Here is a 25,452-nt window from a genome sequence, read left to right on the forward strand (position 1 = left end):
AAAAAAATGCTTTGTTTGGTTGCTTGAACTGTTGGAAAGAAAAAAAATTCTTTTGCGAGCTTATTTTTTGTTCATTGGATTATTTTGGTTCCTGGGAGTATTTTTTTTCCTTCCTGGGGTTTCGAGTGGGGTTATTTTGGTTCCTGGGATTATTTTGAGCCCACCAACCAAACACGGGTTTCCTGCGGAAATTCCACAATAGTCACAAGAATCAAAAAAATTCCCGCAACGAAACGTAGCATAAGAGATTTGAATGGATCGTGACAAAGGCTCTGTTCACTTCTTTTCCCTGGTGCTGTTTTCCCTGAAAAAACAGCTTTTTTTTCCCTGACAAGACCTTGACAAGACAGAATTTCTGTGTTCACTTCTTTTTCAGGGAAAACTATTATCAGATGTGGAATTTCTTATTTAAAGGCTAAAAATGACGTGGAAATTGACTTTTTTCCTGTTACTTGAGATTTGCTTTCCTATTAAATATATTGGAAAGAGGTTTTCCATGGAAAACGAAGCATTTTCCTCTTCATTCCTTTCCCTTCCGCCATGTTACCTGCAAAAGAAGTGAACAGAGCCTAAGGGCCTGCTCGTTTGGGTCCAATAATTGTAATGGGGATTGTTGTCATAATCCCAAACGAACAAGGCATAAGACAGGGCGATTATATGGTTGGTGTCTTGACCATATAAAATTTGAAGGGTCATGATATATTCGCACCCTTGCAGGATTATTCGCGCCAATTTAACGTGATTTTGACGTCAAAAAGCGTTAAAGATCCCGCAATTCACGTTACAAGTGGTGCCAATCATCCTACAGGGGGTGCGAATTTATCAGCTCCCAATGTTCAATTTCAATGACAATGACAAAAGTGGAAAAGCAATGAAAGCATGCATACGAAACGTTTTTTCGGTTTCGGCGCCAAATCAAATGCCCCTGATCTCTCTCTCTCTCTCTCTCTCTATATATATATAAAGACAAAAACATACATTTGCCCTCTCTCTCTCTCTCTCTGAGTATGGAGATCGACGAGGATTCTCAAGAACAAAACCCTAGAATTTGTGTGGTGTTAGGAGGGCGTAGCTTTGTAGGAAGATTTCTAGTGTTGAGCCTCTTGAAATCGGAGAATTGGATCGTTAGGATCTCCGATTCCGCATCTTCTTTGATCCTCGACTCTCACGAACATAATTCAATCCTTTCTGAATCTCTTCTAACAGGTCAAGCTTCGTATTTCCAGGTCGACATCCGAGTCGAATCTCAAATCACTGCTGGTAATTCTTTTTTCCTAATCGCATTTATATATATATATATATATATATATATATATATATATATGATCCTTTTCTGTTTTGTGTTCTTGTTCTTGAATTTTATGATTAAGTGCGATTCTTCTGATTTCTAATGTTTAAATAATTTAGAGAGAGATGAGAATTAGGTATTAAGTATTGTTAATTTTTTCTTATTATTTATTAATTTAATTGAGAATCGCAAATCAGTCGAGGTAATTCTCTTTCCTAATTTCATCCGTGATCCTTTTCTGTTTGTGTTCTTTCAGTCTGAATTTTGTAATTAAGTGTGATTCTTCTGATTTCTGATGTTTAAATATGTAGAGAGATGAGGATTAGGTACTGAGTATTATTATTAGTTTTTGCTTATTATTTATTAACTTAGTTGAGAATCGCAAATCACTCGAGGTAATTCTTTTTCCTAATTCCATCCATGATCCTTTTCTGTTTCGTGTTCTTTTAGTCTCAATTTTGTAATTAAGTGTGCTTCTTCTGATTCTGATGTTTAAATATGTAGAGAGAGATATGAGAATTAGGTATTGAGTATCGATAATTTTTGCTTATTATTTATTCATTTAGTTGAGAATCCCAAATCACTAGAGGTAATTCTTTTTCCTAATTCTGTTCATGATCCTTTTCTAGTATGAATTTTGTAATTAAGTGTGATTCTTCTGATTTCTGATGTTTAAATATGTAGAGAGAGATGAGAATTACGTACTGATGTAGATGTCTCTCAAGACTTAGAATTACTCTCAAATTTTTTGAAAATTTTGTGAATGGTATCAGATCCAAGAATATGCCTAGAAATCAACGTTGCAGAGAATTAAGTTTAGTGGCAAAGTTTATAGTAGGGAGTTTTCTGTTCTTGGTGCTGGATTTTGTAATTAAGGCCCTGTTTGGATTGCAAGAAAAATGACGTGAAATTTTTTGTTGGGAAAATTTTTCCTTTCTGCAAATTAGGGGGAAATGATATAATTAGGCTTAATGTAGAGCATTATTATCATAAATTGAAGGTCTCTCAAAGTAAAAATTGACTAGGGTTATTTTAAGTTATCTTTTTTAGTGTGTACAAAAAGTTAAAAAAATTTAGTTATATTTTCCTTTCCAAACTTTTTCCAGAAAATTCCTGCAATCCAAACAGGCCCTTAAGTGTGAATCTTCTGATTTCTGATGTATAAATATTTTCGACATTAAATATTATTAATTTTTTCTTATTGTTTATTAATTTATTTGAAAATTATTGTTAATTTACAATTCAAAATAAAAAAAATTATTAATTTATTTGAATTGATAGATATTTCTCAAGAACTTACAAATACTCATGATTTTTGAAAATCTTGGGAATGGTATCAAATTCAAGAATATGCCTAGAAATCAATGTTGCAAGGAATTAAGTTTAGTGGCAAGATGGTTTCAATTCACTCTCTTTTGATGAATTGAGGTATTAAGATTCTCTCAGTTAACCCTTTTCAGTTTTTTTAACTGTCCAAACTTGTACGCACGCAATTGAGCACGTCTCCTTTGCCACATATTCGAGCCACTGTTGATTTGAACCAGCTAATGATTTTCTTTCTTTTTTTTAATAAATTTACAAAATTTTATCCATGGAAGTGAATGATAGTATTATGATGAATTTCCTGAACTTTTAGATGTTAATGACAGAGATGTGGACTGCCCCCTTTAACTAGTTCTTGGGTAAGAGAGCAAGGAACTTTGGATGTGTGGTAATACAAGGAGCTCCACGCAGATAGCCATCATAGTCTAATTGGACTAATATAAATTATGATAACTTGTCTCCACTTTTTCCGCACCACACAACATAATTTTTTCTCATGGGAAGTCATGCAATTATTAGAATTCAACTTTAATCAAGTAGCCACTTGTCAAGAGGACAAGCATTAATGGAAAAGCACTACAATTGCCCTCCCAATAAAGTTGAAGATTCAGTTCAAATTGTTCAACGCGAGCGGCTCCACGAAAACCACACTGAAAGATTTTTCATTTCCACTTCATTATGATTATTATTTTTAGGCCCTATCCTGCTATGGCTCTGCCAACGTCACTCGTCGACAAGACGAGAAGATTGACTTAAGATTCCGTTTGGTCGCTCAGCTATCTCACCTAGGCAGTGAAGGAAGGGCGGTATGGGGACGGTTTCGCCTCTGCAACGCTCGAGTGCTTTTAGCCAGTCATCAATCGCGGAAGCGAAATCATCAACTTCGGAATAGTTTCGAGAGCAACTACTTAGAATCTAGCTGTCGAGGTAGTGGACCTTTCCCATTGAGTTGAACCCCTCTAGATGCTATATAAATACTCATCAACAGAAGAGAAGGCTTCTGAAGCAGTACATTTTGGCGTTCTTCTTCGTTGATGAGGAGTGGAAGAGCTTTGGTCACGCTTCTATTACCTTAATTGCGGAGGATTTTCACTTTTGGGTCTTAAACCCCGAAACAACCGCTGCACTTCTTTTTGTTCATGGATGCCTCCTATCACGCCTTACTTAATAAGGCCCCCCTATTAGTAAGTAGTGACTTCGACTTCTAGTATGATGAATGAGTGGAAAGATCTTTATATAAGTTCTTGTCCGATCCAACCAAATAGTATCGTATATTTGAGTATTCTTATATATGAGGAAATGGTTTGTGAGCAGCTGCAAGCAGAGCTCACAAACCATAGGGGGACCACATTTTGGGGTGATCCTAAGCATTCATTTGGAAGGCCCCATCAGGATGGGGTGTGTACCAAAAATCAGCTCCATTGGATCATCTCAGGGTGTCCATTTGTGGAGGGAAAATTGGACAGATACTGTTTGTCCACAATCTGCCATTATTTCCCTCCACAAATGGAAGGGTTAGGATGATCCAATGGAGCTGATTTTTGGTACACACCCCATCCATGATGGGGCCTTCCAAATGAATGCTTAGGATCACCCCCAAAATGTGCCCCCCCCCCCCCCATGGTTTGTGAGCTCTGCTCAGATAAGCTTATCTGAGCAGCTGCTCACAAACCATTTCCTCCTTATATATATATATATATATATATATATATATATATATATATAAATATAAAACAAAATTGCCTTTTTTCAGTAGAATCCCCGGTCCCAAATGACTGCGGGTAGCCGCCAAGAATAAGGAATTCTCGAAGGGGTCCAATAAGACTTCCTTTCGAGTAATATCGGGACGGACCGAGGACGACCCTTTTGAGAATGCGTTTAGCAACCGATATGGGAAGATGTTGAGTCACCAGAAGCGAAGGGAGAAAGATTTTCAACCTACCTAGCCTAGCCTAGAGTCTAGGGAAATAGGGTATAATAGTGTATGTATGGATCAGCGTCAAACCTTTGTGGCACCGCCCCCATCCTGTTTATTCCATTTCTTCCGAATATCGATCCTTTCGTCAAATCATGTCTACACGGGAATAAAGCTTTTCAAAGCACCCGCAGATTGAACAACTGAATATCCGGCGAAGTGTACACTTCAAGGGATCTGGGGGTTCCAAACCTCCAGTGTATACTCTTTTTTTTCGCCTTCTAGCTCCTTCCTTCCGGCGAAGTGTACACTTCAATTTGGGACAAAATTGAAGTGTGGCTTGATCTAAAAAATGATTAAGCTAATTAATACAGTGACCGAAGAGAAGGAGACTCCATAAGGATCATATCATTTCACGCAAATGTTTCATATTTTTTATTGGAAGAAAATTCTATATATGCGTTCTCTCATTTACCATTGGTAAATTTTATTTCTTTAGAAATATGGATACAAATCTAGCCATAAATTATTATAATATTAATATATTATATTGACGGAAGAGGAAAAACCTTGTCTACGCTGGTTTCACCATTACTTGATAAGAGGCTTTTGGTATTATCATTCCTTATGTTGTGTTGGAAAAGCATGAAAATGCTCCAAAGAGGAATAACAAAAAAGAGAACCATTTTAGTAGTAGTACATGCTTAGTTTTGGAAAGAAGATTCAGTTTGCCAAAATGGTGAGTTTGTTAGAAAGCCCTTATTGGAAACTCTAATGATATCAATTGTTGAATTTTTTGATGATTTGTTGACATATTAAGGTCAAGTACTATAAGCTGTCTAAAGTAAAACTGGGAACTCTTTGATGGTCATAGGGAAACAATGGGTGTTTTGTGTTTTGTAGGGGTGTTTTAGATTTTTTATATTTAATCGATAATGATCAATCCTTTGAATCATTTACATTAGTCAATAGCTTTTCATTGGGTGAGAATGTGAGACAACTTTCATTCTGAATGTATGCATAAATTTGGAGTAGGAAACCATTTGAAATTAAAACTTGTCTGGGTTGTGAATGGGGGCTATTTTGTTTAGGGTTTGTTGAGTTGGTAGAAGACCAAAATGTCGACTCGTTTTTTCGGAGGTTACCAATAGTGCGACCGGGTCCTTGAAAATAGATACAGCCCAGTAGGGATGAGTGACACCCCTAATACCATGGTCACAACAGTCAATTTGGATGACACAAAGTACTTGGAGTGGTCTCAGTCGACCAAAATGTATATTGACATATGAGGAAGATTAGATCACTTGACGGTGCAAATCCAAAAGTTGGCTACTGAGAATCCTCCTTATGTCAGGTGGGAACAATATAACCTGATGATCATGTCTTGGTTGGTTATGCAGCCTCAGATTCATCAGACTATGATGTTTCTTTCTGCTGCCAAAGTGATCTGGAATCTTGTGATTAAGACCTATTCACAGAGAAAGAATCCTGTTGAGTTTATCAGCTCCAGCAAGATATTGTGACTCTTCACCAAGGGGAGAAGAGTGTTGCTCAATACTTTGCGATTCTTCAGGGGATCTGGGGAGAACTACTATCAGAGTTCATCATGGAAGGATGAGTCTGATGCTGAGGAACAGAACATTTCGGTGTTTTCGTTATTTCGGTGATTCGTTTCGGAGAAAATGCTACGACCAGAGAATTTTTTTAGTAGTTTAAAATTTTAAAAATCCAAAAAATTGAAAATTGCTAGAAAAAAGAAACCATTATATAAACATTTTATTACTTAAAGCATTAAATTTATTGCAATACATCATTAAAAGGAAGAAATTAATAGACTTTAGATGCTGTATATAGTGTTTAGATGGGGTTTACATAGGGGGTCTCATGTTTGGGGATGAAAACAGAAGGAAAATACCCTTCAAATGACTATAAAACATTATAAACAGCTAAAAATAAGAGTAAATGGTAAAAAACCAAAAAAGAGCCGTTAAGAGGCGTAAATGTATTTTTTTTTTTAAAAATTGTTTCAGCCGAAGCAGAACGAAACGGAACAAAAGGTGTTTCTGTTTCGTTTTTTGGACCAAAAAAAATGTTTCGGTTGTTTTGGCCAAAACCAAACAAAATTTACATCTTAGGAACTAAGTGTATTGTCTTCGTTGATTCTAATAAAAGATGAGGTGCACGGTCTCCTTACCGACATTCAAGTGATTTCAGGTGATTTTGGAGGGAAATGTAGGTGGAAGGCGACTCCTCAAATGTCATCTCATGGGCGGATGTTGTAGCATGATGCCTCGATGGATTTCCATGTAGTGTGGATAAGACCTTAGATTTGGATGTTTCTTTTACTCATGTGTTGAGAGAGGCCAATGATGTCATGGACTCAGGTGTACATAGTGCTGTTCAGTTCTAGCTTTAGGGAAGTTTTCCCCCCTTTCATGATTTTTTCTTTCTTTTCAAATAAAGTTATATTTCAAAAAGAAAAGTAGCGGGTAGCTTATCAGGTCTGTGCAACCTAAAAATCAGTCCTCCCTCACAAGTGACATGCCTAGGCAACTGCATGGTCCTTGACACTTGTAGGATGAATTTAGCTGATTTGATATAACACAAAATCACATACATACACATGGGGCATCAGTTAGCTTTATGATTTGTTATCCTATTACTTGCTTTCAGCCTTTAACTTTAATTTTTCTCCACAGACTTTACTAGCCTTTGTTGTTGTTGTTTCACTAGCTAGATTCTTAAGCTGTTCAAGTATCAGTCAGATTATTGTTATGTTATTTTTCTGGAAAACCTTCAATTTCTTGGCTATGATGCACTATTAATTCCATTTGTCTTTTTCGTATTTTCTGGCACTCCAATGTCAAAACACTCAACTGCGTAAGTGATGATTCTATTTGTTGACTCTTTGCATGGTATGCATCATTTTTGCAGCAATCAAAGGTTCATCTGTTGTTTTTCACATGGATGCATTGGATTCACATGCACGTGACTTCTATCTTCGCTACATGCTAACTGTTCAAGGTAGTAAAACTCCACTCGTGTTGAGAAAGGGCAGTCTTATTGAATTTTGACTTCTTCTTAGTAGAACCTATTAACTTAGTCATGCTGGTGACTGCATGTTCAGGTACAAAAAATGTAATTAGTGCTTGTCGAGAATGCAAAGTCAAAAAGCTTATATATAATAGTTCTGCGGATGTAGTTTTTGATGGTATACATGATGTACATAATGGAGATGAGTCCTTGCCGTACCCTTGGAGAGTATGTGCCTTTTTAGAGGGTTTTTTTTCTTCATTACTTTGATAAAGTTTTCCTTGAGTTTGATTTGAATTTCCTTGAAATTTCTCTTTCCTTATGATTTTCTTTCTGTGCTACAGTTTGTAGACATGTTGAGTGATTTAAAGGCTCAGGCAGAAGCGTTGGTCTTGTTTGCTAATGGTAGTGGTGGACTTTTAACATGTGCACTACGTCCCAGCAATACCTTTGGACCTGGAGATACTCATCTTGTGCCATTTCTCGTGGGGGAAGCAAAATCTGGTCGGGCTAAGGTTTGAGAATTATCCTCACTTTGCATCTTACTTTCTTAGTTTCTTTTATAGTTCTACCAGTGATTGTAGGAATAATCCATCAAATTACTAGGCAGTGAAGTGTTCTATTCTATCGATATGAAATTGGTTGTTAGCGTCACAGTGCATCTACTACAATGGCGTAGATGTTTGTTGTGTGAGCTACCCCGATGGTTTTCATTTTGGTAGTTCATAAAGGGGAAAAAGATCTTAGTTTCACAGTAATGATCAGATTGACAACGGGATCAGATCTGCTGGTGAAAGAGTAGAGGAGTAGCAAAGAATATGGACACGAACTGGTGTTGAGCATTTTGAGGGATAAGATGGTTGTTTAGAGGGGTTTTCTTTCGTAAGGATCTATGACTAGAAAATGGCATGGGTGGTTGAAGAGTAAGTGGAATGATGGAATGAGGACCTAGGAAAGGTGAACGAGGCTAAATGAAAATAGTGAAACCAAATTGGCTTTCTCTGGACCTATAGGTGAAGAGGATACTAACGAGACTGAAGTGCAAGCTTTATTGGTGGGTACTCGTAAGGTGGATAGAAGTGACTTTGACAGGCTGATAGTTGAAAGAGACTTGTTGAATGTTATCAGGTTCATGAACCTTAGGGCTCTTTGTTGATGTGATAGAAGAGATCTTGGATCATGTTGAGGGTCACTAGCTGATGTTTTAGCAAGCTAGACACTCGTCAACAGTGAAGTAGATGGACTCACTTGCAGTGAGGTGGACAAGCCAATTTTAGAGTTCTTTGATTTTCTTCCTTGAGGCCTTATTATGGTCGGTTTTTATTTTGCTTGGACCTCGACCATCTCGGTCTCCTGGGCTATGCCTTAATTAATAAAATCATTACCATTAAAAAAAGAGTTGCGGACCAAAGAAAACAACCCCTCTCCCCAGCATAGGAACACCCCCATTCATAGTACAAATCCCCTAGAGAACCTTCCCTGCCCTCTCATGGATCCTTGCTAACACCCCCATTCACAGAACAAATCTCTCACCCCAAAACCCATCCACCCCCTTTCGCACGTCAACCTTCCACTTCCTTTTTCTCTCGTGTGTCATACCCCCTTCCTTTTTTGTGCGCAAACCGCATCCCTCCATCTTTGCCGCTCCATTCTCGCCCTCACGCCGTAAAACCCTCATCTATGCAATATCCCCTGCCTAAACCCATTTCCTAATCTCTCCCGAAGTTACGGAGCTATTTTGCCTAGTTGGGATTAGGGAGATCAATTTTGAGTTTACTAACCGTATTATGTAAGGGCCCCATTTCTCCTAAATTCCACTAGATCTCGTTGAATAGATTAGGGATTGTGGCAGTGCAGGGACTATATGGTGATGCAGCAGTCTATAATATGAAGGCTAGAAGATAAGATGGAGAAAAGGTGGTAGATCCTCAACAATCTGGCACCCCCCTATGTAGTGAATCAAGTGTGTCATTTTATGCATGATCTGATGGAAGAACATTTACAAGATGCTACAAGAATCATCATGTATCTTAAAGGAACCTTCACTCATGGTCTGATATGTTGTCCTGGCCAAAAGATATAAATTTGGTAGGATTCTTTGATGTTGATTGGGCAGAATTTCCTGATACTAAGCGATTAGTTATAGGGTATTGTGTTGTATTGAATGGATGCCATGTTTCATGGAGCAGTAAGATGCAACACAGTTGCAAGATCTAGTGCGGAAGCAAAATATAGAACCATGGCTTTTACTATTGCATCATTAAAAAAATGGCTTCTACTATTGCAGAGATGATTTGGTTAATGCAACTACTTTAGAAGATACATGTGCTTTTAATAGGACATGCAATACTATATTGTTATAACCAAAGGATAACTAAAGGGAAATGTTATTACCACTACTGTATTTTGACGAGGGCACTCCTCACTTTATTAAAAGTACGGTATGGCCCGCACCATGGGATGATCCAAACCGTTCATTAGATGGACCACAGCCTAAATAGGTTGTGCCCCAAAAATCATTTCCATAGGTTGATCCTAACCCTCCGATCTGAATGTTAGAGGGTTGTTCCTAACCCACTATAGATCGGAGGGTTAGGATCAACCTATGGAAATCATTTTTTATGCACAGCCTATTTAGGTTGTGGCCCATCTAATGGACGGTTTGGATCATCCTATCGTGCGGGCCATACCGTACTTTTTGTAAAGTGAGGAGTGCCCTCATCAAAATACAGTAGTGCTAAAAACATTTCCCAAAAATCGTCACAAAATACAATGTCACGCTAGAACAAAACACATAGAATTTCGTTTCCACTTTGCCCGAGAAAAGAGTAGAAAGTGGCGAGATAGCTCCACTCTTTGATCCAAGTAAATACCAGGTAGCAGGCATTTTTTTACTAATGGCCTCACGAGGAATCATCATAACCATCTATCTAGCAAGTCGAACATGTTCAGAGGCATAGTATTGCTTCTTTTTTTGGGAGCGGGGTTGTGGGTTGTTTTTAAAATGACATATTAGTCGCGTAATTTGAGTATGGTGCATTCATTAGTATATTATTGTGTATAACTTCACTAATGGAAGTTTTGTAATTAGTGTAACTTATTTCATTATATAAGCTAGTGATTAGGGTTGTAATTCATAATAAAATGATGCAATAACAACCCCACTAATTGTGTGGGGTTTCTCCTCTGCTTTTCTGTACGAATTTCATCTTCTTCCTCTCTCAGATTAGTTTGTAACTTGTTAGAGTTTTTACACGTTAGTGTGGACCCCATGGCTCAAAGCAGCATGTCTAGGGATTCTTTGGTTATTAGTGCTTTTTTCCCTCTTGATGAACCCGTCTAATTGGCTTCTCTGTTTTTTTTTTTCTATTATTGGCCATCTCAGCAGTGGCTTGTTCCCTTTTTTCTTTGGTAATTTTTCACCTTATTAAAAAAAAGATGAAATTGGCAATAAATATTGAATATCATCTATATGACTCAAATGAAATTATAATTCTCACAACAAAAGGGATGATAGTTAAGTCAAAGCAAGTGACTTATGCTTGAAACATGATATTTATTGGCCCAAGGAAGTATCCATGAAATATTCGGTACGACTATTCGTATTGTATCGTGTCAGAAAAGAAGATATGTTAAGCCTGCGCAAGTATTTGGGTACCCTAGGTGAGATTACATTGCATTTGCAGATGATGATGATGATGATGATGATGCAACAACAACAACAACACAATGCCCATTGACTAGTGACATTGTTTTTGCTGGTTATCTCGTAACAACCTAAGAATTGTCAATCCCATGGATTACAGAATACAGAAAAATAAGATAAAAGAACATAAGGAAGACTAAGGAAATAAAGATACGATGGATTATCGTCTGTGTCAATGTAAACTCCAAATGAACTCAATGTATGATTTAAGTGGGCAATGTAATATGAACTTGCTTTGATTTCCAAAGAAACCGAATATAATGTATTGCATGCCCTGGCCCAAAACAAAGTTGCTTTTGAGCTTTAGATTTAGCAAAAAGATTCCCATCTATAGTTTCTAATGCCTTTACCCTCCAGCAGGTTCTGATGCAAAGCATACAATAAACTATTGTCAATGCTGATGCATAAATGTTTTAGTCATGTGATTGGAAAAAATGGGCATGGGTGGAAGCATGCATTGTATTAGATGACATACACATTGCCGGAAGCATTCATTTGTATTGAATGATGTATACAATGTATCATACAGGGCCCAAAACCAGAGCATTATTTGTTATTATTCCAAACATTTGATAACTGAAAAACTTAAGTAGAATTGTTCTTTGAATCTGCTGCATATGGCTGCGTGTGTCCCTTTCTCTTGGAAATGTCTAGCCTCTTCAGCTTAGTATACATGTATTTTGTGTTGTGCTACGCAGCAGTAACCAGGAGGTTCTCATTTCAGTTTATTATAGGAAACGGTGAAAATATGTGTGATTTCACCTATGCGGAGAATGTTGCCCACGCCCATATCTGTGCCGAGAAAGCTCTTGGTTCTGGTGTAGCTCCTGTGGCTGGAAAGGTATCTCCACTTTTTTGTTAGTCTTTAAGATGGTATTCTTTTACATGTCATTGTTACAGTTAATTCATATCTAAGGAAATATTTCTTCATGTGAATATTTTGCAGGCATTTTTCATTACTAATCTTGAACCAATGAGCATTTGGGAGTTTTTTTCACTCATATTGGAAGGCTTGGGATATCAAAGGTAGGGCCTGTAAAATTATGCACCACAATCTTGTTATTATTGTTAATCTGCATTCCACTACCTATACATGATCCCACTACCTAGACATAATCAACCTCTAAGCTGACTTTACTATCTACTATTTCACAACCTTTTCTGAAAAAAAAAAAATCGTTACTTGAGTGGAAGGGTGATTGAATTATTCAGTGAAGAAAAGAAGCGACACACAGAACATGTATGTTTTTTAAATTTATATTTCTTCAAAAATTGTTTGCTTCTCTTTGTATTCAAAAGGTTATATTGCAGAAACCTTCACTGTGACTAAGGTCTTTTAGATATTTACTGAAGCAAGTGTAAGATATCTATAATATGCCTTACCTTTGGCAAATCATATGTTCCTTCAAGTTCCAAAAGTAAAAGGATGCATCTACAGCTGAAAATGCACAGTGCATACCCTTCATACAGCCGTCCATTTGACATTGTATTGAGGCAATGGGGAAATTAATATCATTTGATTCTTCTGTCTTAAATGAATAATTTCTCGTTGAATCTAGCATGAATGGGATACTATCCTCACGTTTCTGTAGCTGTAATTATAGCTGCAAAATAAGGTGATTTCAACCTATACATAAAATAGAAGAGAAAGGATTTTTAATGGAATAGTTTGGGCTGTAGCAAGAGCCAGTGTCAAAATTGTGTTTAAGATCACCATTATTATTTTTGTTGTTAATGCTTATTATAGCTGGAATCCATAGTTTTTTTTTTTTATGGGTAAGCTGTGGGGTTAGGCAGACCCCTACCAGATATATTAATAATGAGAAAAGACAGATACATCAAGGAAAGGAAAAAAAAACAACCCCAAACACATACATAGAGGGGGAAATCGAAAGCAAGCCCCAAAAAGAATAGCACAAAGGGGGGCAAGAGAAGCAAAAACATCAAAAAGAAACAAAACAAATATGCAACAGCAGCACAAAAACCAACAGATAGGCACCCTACCAAACAACTCCAAACATGGGGGAGAAACAGATGAGGGCCAAGATCCGGCCTTCAAAAACTCCTCCTGAAAGAAAGCTTAGAGAGGGAAGGAATCCCACAGGTTGGAGGAGAGTGGAAAGCAAGGGGGGAGGATTTGCCTTTTTTCCAAGTAACCTTTTGCCAAGATCCATGCTCTGTAAGATGGTTTTGGTTCTGATTGAGGTCAACAATGCGTTCTACAATGGGATCAGATTGAGAGTCTTCAAGGACAGCAAATCGGTTAGAGTGAACCGAGATCTTGTGGCATTTGATCCTCTGATGCGATCAGCATTATTCTTTTTATCACCATCAGAAGAGGGAATTGCGTTTTCGATTTTTCTAATTTCACCACCCTGGATAATTGATTCACTAATGGCTGGAATCTTGGGTTTCCAAACTTTCTTAGGAGGAATGTTGGGTCTTCTCTGAGTATCTGAGAGGCTACCGCAGTTGTTTGTCCCATGGCTGAAATCCATGCAATTCTTGCAAGCTGAAGGTTTCCAGTCATACTCCACCGATTGGAAATGGGTCCCCGTAGGTGTTTCTATAGTAATAGTCTGGGAGATTCTTTTCCACACTAACCTCAACACAAACCCGAGCATACATTAGCCTAGACGCTTTGGCAGTTTGAAAATCCATATACAAAGGTTTCCCAAAGGGACTTGCAATTTTACTGAGGCCTTTGTGCGTCCAGAATTTTAGGTGGAGACCCGGAAATCTTATCCAAATTGGAATTTTTGTCAGCCTAGTTCTCTCCATTGTAGATTCCGGAGTCCATTTTTGGAGAATTAGGACTTTGCCACCAAAGGTAATGGGGGGAGCTTCAAGAACTTTGGTATAATCATCCATGTTGAGGAATTTGAATAGGAAGAAACCGTTGTTGAGGGCGAAGAGATTGAAGTCTCCTTTTAAATTCCATTTCCTGTGAAGGAACTCCTTAAGAGCAATGAAATATGGTCTTCTCCCTGGAAAATACCCCACAAGGCAATTGCTCCATCTGTCTTCCATTTCAGCAAAATCATCATCTTTCAGGGAATCCATAGTTGACCATACATAAAGGGTAGTTGACTAACAAGCCATGATTCCCAAATCTGAATCCAAATACTGAGATATGAGTACAGAAGTGAACATGAGTTGGCATTTTAAGAACTTGAATGCAGGCTTGGGCACGAGTATCCTATTCATTATAGATCTTAAAGGAACCATGCAGGGAGCTTAAGGGATAGTTGGCCATGAAAACGAACAATATAAAATTAAAGGTTATCCAGATATATTCAATTCTGGCACTAGTCACTGTATTGTATCCTCACTGATATCTGACCTCAAAGAAGTATCCTGGCATAAGGATGGTTCTATGATATGCTGCAGCACATTTCTGTTAAGACTTCTGTGTTTCTATTCCTAAGAGAAAAGCTTCTAGAGAAATCTGTAGAAGAATACATTTCTCAATGAACACATTGACGTTTAAATTTTTTATCTTTCAACCTCAATAATGGCTTATCTTGACTTGAAATTTCATTTCCACCTAAGCTTGTGTGTATTTTGATCTTTTTCACTCTTTCGCTGCCAGATCAGATAATGAAATGGCGATATTGTTCTCATTCTTCTGTTATTTGTAGTAGATTGTTCGTGAGTTCTCTCCAGAACCTATCTGACATTTAACCTAATGCCAGGCCAAAAATCCATCTTCCCACTAGGCTGGTTTTATTCATCGCTGTGCTCCTCGACCGGGTGCATAAAAAATTGGCTTTACACAGAAATGGCCTTCCACGACTAAATACTGCTATGGTTCGCCTACTCTCATGCAGACGGACTTTCAGTTGTTCTAATGCTCAAAAGCATCTCGGGTACTCGCCCATTGTTTCGTTGGAGGTTAGTAAGTTTCCTCAACTTTGTTGTGCATTGTGATTGAGCATATTTTTTGCCTGTTTATATCTTTCTTGTTTTTGCTCTCTCTTATCTACTCTATTCCGCTTCCAAATATGCTCCCACAATACGAAACAGTTTAGCAGGAAATGCTCAAGATGATTCTACTTTTTCGTGATTTTATTAAAATGATTCTTCTATTCATTATTATTTGTTTATTCTTTTGAATTTTCGCAGTTCAATGATTGTGTGAGATATGAAGACGGTGATAGCAAATGTCTATTAGCTACAAGAATGATTGCATCTATAAAGCTAACTTTGATAACCTTTAGACTTTGCCCGATTAATCTTTATGTTATTGACTGTGAGTTAATGTAAAAAAAGTATAGAGCAAGAGATATTAACAAAAATATTTCACAAGCTTTGATATTAGAATTTTACTGATTCATGTGCTAATTGCTTAATTTACAGGCAGGTGTTGCCTCTACGATTGAATCGTTCTCCCATTTAGCAGAGAATTCACCTTACCTGAGAGATCGAGACTTTAGTCAACCATCAAAGGTGGATAAACTGTTAGGCAGTGGAAGAGGTGGGGTTGATAATTGTGCTACAGTTTATCGGTTTCGCTACTGTTCACACCCCAAAATTGTGATTTTCATGGAATTTAAGTTTTAACTCCCGGAAAACAACATAAGTAACCCTGATTTTAGAGGAGTACAAGTGCACTTCACTTGCTTACTAATTAGTAAGAAAATTGAGGACAGAGTAGTCGTAAGTAGGCTATTTTGAGTATTTAAAATGAACGGAAAATAATTCAATCTATTTGCCACCTTCTTGAAGTTTATTCACGTGGCTCCCAATTTTTGGGGAGTTGATTCTAGGTTATCTCTCTTTTATGTGTTCCATTTTGGATTCTGTGTATGATGTTGAATTTCTTATTGCAGTTGCAGAAATATTATTATGGCGAGATGAAAAAGAAACGTTCATGCATTTGCTTACACTGGCTTTTCTGTTTTACTGGTTCTTTCTCTCCGGAAGAACTTTCATCTCATCCACAGCAAAGCTTCTACTGCTGGTCACAATCATCGTATTTGGCCATGGCTTTTTCCCATCCTCCATGTAAGTACCATACGTATCAGCCACATAGTTGTCAACCTGTGACTCGACTCGTGACTCAATTTCTTAATTTTATGACTTGCGACCAAGGTTTTAAATTTCGGGTTTCTGTCAAGAACGAAACCGAAATCGCCTATACTCGAAACGGTATTAAATTTTGACTGAAATTTCGTCTTCCCAGAAATTTCAGCCGAAATTTAAGGGATTTCACCCAAAAATCTGGATTTTGATATTTATTTAATATTATCCAGAAATTTCAGCCGAAATTATCGAAATTTTGGAAATTTCAATCAAAATAAAATATGAGAAAAAAATAGCCGTTCAAATGGTTTCGTGGATTTCTCCCGAAATTTTGGAATTTCAGCCGAAAATTTCGGTTTCGGTGAGGACCAAAACGCTTTACGAAACTGAAATTTAAAACCTTGCTCGTGACTCGTATGTTTTTTTTTACAAGAACTGAATTTTTTTTTTGAATGGTAAAGAACTGAAATTTAGTTGAAAAATATAATTATATATCAAAAGATGGAACATGTAAAAAATATAACCCAATAGCACATAGATAAATTACTAAACCAAAAATATAAATAACTATATGCTTGTAACTTGCATGCACAAAAGTAATTAAGTTTTACTGTATGCCACCACTATCGGTTCCAATAATAATAAGGGAAAACTACTAAAAAAACCCTGGATGAAAACGTATCTACTAGAATCCCCCCAAAATTTTCTTATTTACCAATTTCACCGTTTTGTGTCTTAAATAGCTTTTCATTTTTCCATTTACCTATTTTACCTTAATTATAGATAATGTAGGATACCTTAAATCTCTCCCTTCATCAAAATCAATAAAGGCAACATTAAATCGTTAGAAAATCTTCCTTTTTTGGTATCCCTCTCTCTCAATCAACAACATTAAATCCTTAGAAAATCTCTCTCTCTCTCTCTCTCTCTCTCTCTCTCTCTCTCTCTCTCTCTCTCTCTCCCATCATGCCTCAAATGATTCAACAACATATCTGCTCTTGGATATTTTTCTGAGGCTTTATCTAAAACTCAATTGCTATTTGCAAGCATCAGGTTGTGGATGTTGATTGCCAAGTTGTAGCAACATTATGCCTTTGTGACATAATTACAAAAGTCAAATGAGGCTAGCTTTTTCCATACATTGTCTTTAACAGGAAGTAGCCTAGGTGTTTTCCTTGATTCAAATTGACCACCTGTTCATAAGCTAATTTGATTTTGTGAACCTGCAAATAAATAGAGGTACTTCATTGGTATAGTGGTTGGAGTTTATTCTAGCCTTTCACGGTTGATGTTGCCTTAATTGAGCATTTTCTTGTTAAATTTTGTCCCCAGGGATATTATCTTGCTGGTAACATCTCTTTGATGCACATCCGGTAACACTTATTCAACTTTTCCGTAACCCTGCAAGTTTCCTGCATCAGAGACTTGCCAAAATAGAGTGGATTCTTGTGGGGTATGGTAGGAGAGATGAATTTAATTTGAGAGAGATCGTATAGGCATGGTGGGAGGGAGATGAATTCACGTAAGAGAGGGGGAGAGGAAGAAATGTTACCTTTATTAGAGAGAGATGTGGCCTTTATTTGAGAGAGAGAGAGAGAGAGAGAGATTTAACGATTTAATGTTGCTTTCATTGATCAAAGGAGAGATTTTAGGTATCCTACATTATCTATAATTAACATAAATTAAAGAAGGGTAAAATAGGTAAATGGAAAAATGAAAAGCTATTTAAGAAACAAAACAGTGCAATTGGTAAATAAGAAAATTTTGGAGGGATTCTAGTAGATATGTTTTCATCCAGGCGGTTTTTAGTAGTTTTCCCTAATAATATTATCATCCACATAGACAATTAGAAATATGCGACCTTCTTTAGATTGCATGCTGAACACTGAGTGATCCACATCACATTGTTTCATCCCAAATCGTACTACGACCTCGCTAAACTGCCCAAACCACGCAGGAGGAGACTGCTTAAGGCCATACGAGGCCTTATATAGGTGACATACAGCATGTTTCATCTCCCTGAGCGACATACCCAGGAGGTAGCTCCATATAAACCTCTTCTTGCAGATCACCATGCAAGAAAGCATTTTTGAGATCAAACTGGAAAAGAGGCCAAGAGATAGCAGAGCTCTGATGAAGGGAATCTTCGCCACTGGAGAAAAAGTATCTGTATAATCAATCCCATAAGTTTGCGTGTATCCCTTTGCAACTAACCGAGCTTTCAGCCGTTCCACATTCCCATATGGGAGATATTTCACAGTAAATACCCATTTGCTACCTACAACACGAGCCCCATGGGGAGAGATACCAATTGCCAAGTGTTATTAATATGAAGGGCCCCCATCTCTCATCCATAGCAGCACACCAACCAGGGTGTGCCAAGGCCTCTGCAACTGTACAAGGGATCGAAACAGAAGAAATGAAAGAAAAAAAGAACAATAACTGGGTGACATTTTATTATAAGAAACTACATCAGTAATGGAGTGAGCTGCAGCGCGAGAACGTGTACGTGGGGATATAGGAGCATCAGAAGGTAATACCTCAGGTACAGGGGCAGGTCCAGCCGACTGAAGAGGAGGAGGCTCACGTGAAATGCCATCGGTACGCATGGGCTGAATGATCTGTCGAGGACCCCGAGAGTAAACGTTCGTTGTTGGACGATGAGACACAGTGGGTGGAACATGCACAGGTAAAGGAAGAGGTGGATCCACCCTGGGAGGTACAACGGAACTTGTGAAATAAGGAACATCCTCAAAAGAGGTGACGTCTGCCGTCACATACACACGACGAAGTTGAGGGCTATAACAACGATAGCCCTTCTAATTTCTCGAGTAGCCAAGAAAAACACACTTAATGGCAGGAGGATCTAACTTGTCCAGGCCAGGGGCAAGGTTATGAACAAAGCATGTACTGCCAAAGACATGGGATAATAATGGAAACGGATTTCACAAGGGGTGTTAAACTGAGAAGGCTGAGCGATTCCCTAGGACGGTAGAAGGGAGACGGTTCACTAGGAACGCAGATGTAAGGATGGCATCAGCCCAATATGTCTTTGGTACATTCATCTGAAACAGAAGGATGTGTGCCATATCAACAAGATAAAGAAGCTTCCTCTTAGCAATACCATTTTGCTGAGAGGTATGAGTACAAGAAGATTGGTGAATAATGCCATGACTAGACAGAAACTGCTGAAAACCATTAGAAGTAGAAAAATATTCACGTGCATTATTAGTTCGTAAGCATTTAATAGAACATGAGTACTGAATGTATAAAAAGAACAAAACACAGTAAATACCTCCGAACGATCTTTTATTAAATATAACCAAGACATGCGTGAATAATCATCAATAAATACAAGAAAATACCTATAACCAAATAAAGATGGAGTTCTACAAGGACCCCAAACATCTGAATGTACTAACTCAAATGGACTCGATACACGACTGATAGACCTAGACGGGAAAGACACATGATGGTGCCTCCAAACTAACATGACTCACAATGAAAAGGACTAACTTACGACAACATAATCGACGAATGCTGAAGACGATCTGCTGAAGGATGACCAAGACGACAGTGCCAAAGAAAGGAGTCTCCAGAAGTCTGCAATGCTCTCGGAGGCGCCTCACGATAAAAAAAGTAACGACCATCTGCCTCAAGGCACGAGTTAATCCTCCTCCCAATCGCAAGATCCTGAAAGACACAATAAGAAGGAAAAAATGTCACAGAGCAGTGGCAGTGAAGAGAACGAGTAAGTCGACTAACTGAAAGCAAACTACAAGGAAAAGTTGGAACACCCCCAAGACAAAAGAAAGATTTATACTAGTACTAAGAGAGGTATCCCCAGTGTCAGAAACAGGGACATTGCTCCATTAGCCAAGGTAACATCTGATGATGCAGGCTGAAAGGAATGAAGAATGTGTTATTACCAGTCATATGGAGAGAGGCTCCAGAGGTTAACATCTGATGATGCAGGCTGAAAGGAATGAAGAATGCGTTATTACCAGTCATTTGGAGAGAGGCTCCAGAGGTCAATGAGCCATGAACCAGAATGAGTGAGGGAGCAAGATGGGCGGCTACCTTCCGTGGCCAAAGTGGCAGTGGCTTGGTTCCCCTTCTCCTGTGAGCGCAGTAGAGACTCGTACTTGGAACAGGAGACAACCATTGTGTCAGCTGGAGGTGCAGGAGAAGCAGTGCTATCTCTAGAAGTCCCGGTAACCTGATGTGCTGCTCGTGTGGGTCGTAACTCCGGATACAAGTCGTGCAGAAATCAATAGTGTGACCCTCCATATCACAGTGAGTGGAGTAGTGGGATCCACGACTACTAGTACTATGGCCTCTCCCTGAATCACGGCCAAAACTTCGACCAGAACCACGGCAACCACGACCACGACCGTCATGTGTGCCACAACTATAACCAGATTGCACTGCTAGAGCAGGCCTCTCACCACCAGTATCACCAGGGGCATCAACACGAAGTGCCCTCTGAATACGAGAGAAAACCTGATCAAGTGATGGTAGATTGTCCTTTCCCACAATCAGCTGACGGATAGGAAGAAACTCTCTGCCGAGGCCATCCAGAAACTGAACAACCTGTAACTCATCTTTCTACTTGACCAACACAACAGGGTCTCTAGAGGGTGGAAAGTAAGAATCTAACTGCTAACACAATCCGACAAACTCTGAATAGTACTCAGAAATAGACCGCTCCCCCCTTTTTGAATTGAAGAGGTTTGTGTAAACGTCACAAATCATTGTAAGATTATTGGTTCCTGAGTAAAGGGTCTCTACACATAACCAAACAGCTCGTGAAGATCCCAGGAACAACATTTGACTCGCTCCATACTCTGGCACAATAACGACTAAAGGAAGGCATCCTCTTCACTCCACTTGTCATAGGAGTCGTCCTTAGTTGGAAGTGAATCCGCAAGGATATAATTTAACCTGCCCTGTCCATAGAGATAAAGCTTAACAGACTAACTCCATACATGGTAGTTTGATCCATCAAGCTTGATGCAAGTCATAGAAGTAACATGGAAGGGACCCGCAGAAGGTCCACAAACAACAGTAGAGTGGAGGACGTAGTCATTGTGACTCACCGAAGCTAAGAAGCACACAAACAATTATACCCAAGAAGCACTCTCAGATAAATCCACGCATATCATTCACAAACCACCAAAAAATGAGAATCACCAATAAGGAGTCACTGCAGGTCACGTCAAAACCCACCTCTAGAACACACGAAACCTGCCCGAATAAAAAAATCCACCACCAACAAAAAATTGACTGCGAACAGCCCTATAACCCAAACCACCAACAGATCACCACAAAAACCACCAAATCCAATAACAAAAAAACTACAAAATGCATCAACAACTGATGGCCTTCAAAGCATTTGCTGATCACTAATGAAATCATACACAAAAACTATCTTAAACATCAATACGTGGTTCCGGGGTGGAACGGGATTACAACACAACAAATACACACCAGCAACATGGAATAATCATCGACCACATGCCCGGAACCAACCACCATATAAGAGAGTGAAGAGTATCTCTTTAGACCATCAATAAATTGATTTTAAGGACTATTTTGTATAGGAAAAAGGGTTCGAATAGGTATGGGATATGCGGCTAGTTTTTCGGGTTGCAAATAGGGCTATGTCCGCCCCCCCCCCCCCCCCCCCCCGGGGTGGGGAGGGGGGGGTCTAGGTGGTGTGCATAGGATTATTGAGTTTTTTGGGTTTTCAAGTTAGGGTTTTGGGAAGAAGATAAGGATAAAGAAGAACTTCTGATCTTTGTCTTTACGGTGGAAACTTTTGATCTTCAACCGCAACACTGTTCATGCAGTATTCACGAGGCACTGTTCACGCGAACTCGTGAACAATAATCTTTTTTTTTTTTTTAAAGTTTGGAAGAAAAAGAAAAAAAGGATGAGAACGGAAGAACCCTAGGGCTCTGATACCATGTTACATTCGAAGGTATGAAGAAGAGAAGAAGAAGATGAGAGAGGGAGAATACGTGTTGTGTTCTCATAGACCCACGAAAATATTATATTTATATGTGAGACTATAGGGTTACATAAATAGACAAGAATACTCCTACAAGTGGATGTGCGCACATACATACGTCACTAACATATTTAAAAAATATAAGAACACTACCGAACTATCAATACATATAGCTTTAGATATTCCACCTATCAAGTTATTCAGAGGAGGTGCCTATATCATTGACATGGTGGGTGTTGACTATGAGCTTTCTAAAGCAGGTTTGGTTCCAGTATTGGGAAGATATCTTCCTCTTATTTTCAAGTCTCCAAAACAGCGATGCAGGATGCATGTTTATCTTTACAATCTGCGTGGAATAGAGGAGTGGTTCATACATTTAGAACATTGGCCCAAGGTGAAGATTGGAATGTTCTCATCAAGGTAAAAGTAATGACCAAAATATCTACTCATCTTAAGCTTGTATATTGTCATTCTACAGGTCGGATCTTTTTATAATTTCAAATATTTCTCAAATGAATTAGATTCAGGATAACCGTTCACACTTTTATATAAAACTAAATTCCTTTGCCATTTCGTGAAAATTGAGGTTAATGTTCTCTTGTCGATTGTCAGCATGTTGAATTGAGAAGACATGAGATTTGAGAAGCTGCAAAGTGTGTGATAATTCTTGTGGAAAGAATGCTTCTACAAGGCACAGACTCATTGTATTGCACCCACTACAGACATAGTGTGTCCTAGTTCTGATTGATCTGAACTGTTCACTTGATAGTCCTGGATTTGGATCTCCTTTGGCCCAACATCACACAAATCATCGAATCCTATCATAGTCTAATATGTATTTTTTTTTAATATGGGATTGCAAAAATCATTGGATGCTAGGATTGGATGATTTGAGTGATGTTTGGGCCATAGGAGATCCAAAGCAAGGCCTAACAAGTGGATGGTTCAAATCAACCAAATCTGGGACCCATTATTGTAATGAGCCACTCGCCTGCTTAATGGATACATCTCTCTGCTATTTGTTATAATTATTGCTTAATGGATGAATGATTACAGGTAGCAGGTTCTCTATATTTTCTCAAGTTGCTCCTGTCTTTCTCCTTGTCCATGGTGATTGGCATAGGTAAGGCATTGATTATACAATTTTCAGCATTTCCATGAAGGGATTCCCTTGTTTACCATTCCTAAACTTTTTGAAATAAATGCAGCACTGGTATTTACATTCGCCGCTTTCTTTGTTTATGAGCAATATGAAGAGAAATTTGACAGACTAATGAAGGCTGCTGAGATTGGGGTTGAGAAATCAAAGGAAATATTGATTAGGAACTTGCCGCTTTTCTTGGTATCATTTCTTCATAATGATCAAATTCATACTCAAGACAACGGGTCCTCGCAAAAGCTCTGGTGGTTGGATCCTCACCAATAAAAAGCTGGTTGATTTTTTTGTTGCTGATTAGTGAAATTTTGTATCATTGACAGCTTAGAAAGCCCCCATTATCTCAGATCGAGCTATAGAAACTTGGGGAGTTAAAGTCATTCTGTTAGTATCTTGCTTCCTCTCTATTGTATATCATGTATTACAAAATTAGACAATGAATAAACTGCTCTCTCTCTCTCGGTAGCATAAAAGCCTATGATAGAATCATTCTCATTCGTTTTGCCTTTTATTAAGTTCTACATGTTTTTTAAGGGATTTCAATATGTAAGTGACTCTAATTTGTAGCTAATAAATCCGAACTCACCTACAAAAAGTCTAATAAGCCCATATACTTCTTATGTTAGCACATATTAGATCCAACTTTTCTTTTGACAAAATTGTCTTTCGAGTAGCCCTATAAGAATCATTTTTGGGATGTGATATATTTGCTCCTTTTTTACTTGGGACAGCCAATTGAAAAACAAAAGACAAAGATTTTTGTGCAATTATATGAACATGGTAGTGCAAATATCACTAGCTTTTTTTTTTCTTGGAATGACAAAGATTTGTATTAATGAAAACAAAAGAATATAGGGAAACCCCGCCGATCGACATGATCAAAACAATAAAACAAAGAACAATAATACACCACCACGAAAATACACACAAGGAGTGACCCACAACTCTCTCGGAAATTTCATTCATCCACCGAGCCAACCTCCAAGGAGGACAAGAAAAACCCTCCAAGCACCCACTTAATTACATTTAAGAATCACCCTCTACTCTAACATTGTTTAAACCATGTTGCTCCAACATCATTATGCCTTTATGCACCGCCCTCATCTCCGCCTCATCTGAGTCATCTACCGCTATCGGGCCTAAAAATGCCCGTAGAGTAATTCCTTCTTCATCTCTAAGGATTCCGCTAATCCATTTGCCCAAACTTGATCCGTCAAAATTCAACTTTAAAAATCCGCTCCTAGGAGGCTCCCAAGATTGAGAAAGCCGTTGGACTGCCCTCCGGATATTTGCTAGTGTTAGCAAATATCAGTAACCTTTTATAACTGCAAATAGTTAGGAATTTCCTCCTTTCCCCCCTATTTAGTTCGTGTTTCTCTATGCCTATGTGCTTTCCATCAAGTGGAACATTGGATCTTGAATATTGAAAGGATTTATGGGTCTTAGAGAGTTTGTCGTTGCCAAAACAAATCTACTAGATATAAGTCGAGTAAAAACTAATAAAAAGTCATTTAAAAATTAATTTAATTATACAAAACTTAATATCAGATATTATTGGAAATGCAAAAGCCATTAACCTGATTGAAAATAATCCTATTATACGACACTTCCGACTAGCTGGGGAAATAGGAAAAACAAGTTTTTTTCCTTGATATCCTTTCTGTAAATTTCTTTTGGTATGAATAGGGAAAAAAAAGCTTTTTTCCTTGAAATTATGGGTACATTTTTTTTGTTTAAATACTTCTCAAAGAGCTATCAACAGTTGATTGGCAAGTGTTCAATAAGTGAGGAGTTTCTTTATCCAAATTAGAGTGGGTAGGTATCATTCCCTTCATTTTTCTTTTTAATATTTTTGGTGGAGAGAGAGAGAGAGAGAGATGAAATTAGTTGACAAGAATGCCCTCTTAGCTGCATAAAAGGACAACATGAATAGAAGGGTATTAATGCCACTTGGGGTTAGTAATATAGTCCCACATCGACTAATTCAACATGA

At 38.1% G+C, this 25,452-nt stretch overlaps 1 protein-coding gene across 2 annotated transcripts; it reads left to right on the plus strand.

The window, feature by feature from the left end:
* Nucleotides 1-954: 954 nt before the first annotated feature.
* On the plus strand, nucleotides 955-23,914 carry LOC143860826 (3-beta hydroxysteroid dehydrogenase/isomerase family protein). Of its 2 annotated transcripts, none has more exons than XM_077371654.1 (12): nucleotides 955-1,260; nucleotides 7,461-7,550; nucleotides 7,654-7,787; nucleotides 7,904-8,074; nucleotides 11,990-12,106; nucleotides 12,212-12,291; nucleotides 14,961-15,159; nucleotides 15,625-15,742; nucleotides 16,098-16,272; nucleotides 22,561-22,723; nucleotides 23,360-23,426; nucleotides 23,512-23,914. In XM_077371654.1, the coding sequence occupies exons 1-12, from the start codon at nucleotides 1,008-1,010 to the stop codon at nucleotides 23,727-23,729; spliced, it is 1,785 nt and encodes a 594-aa protein (XP_077227769.1). In that variant the 5' UTR covers nucleotides 955-1,007; the 3' UTR covers nucleotides 23,730-23,914. The 2 variants fall into 2 exon arrangements, with proteins under 2 accessions (XP_077227769.1, XP_077227770.1); XM_077371655.1 differs by having other exon boundaries at nucleotides 956-1,260; nucleotides 22,564-22,723.
* Nucleotides 23,915-25,452: the final 1,538 nt, after the last annotated feature.

The sequence above is a fragment of the Tasmannia lanceolata genome, unplaced genomic scaffold, assembly GCF_043159265.1.
Source record: "Tasmannia lanceolata isolate RefF3 unplaced genomic scaffold, GAP_Taslan_0.1 ptg000037l, whole genome shotgun sequence".
Lineage (NCBI taxonomy): Eukaryota > Viridiplantae > Streptophyta > Magnoliopsida > Canellales > Winteraceae > Tasmannia > Tasmannia lanceolata.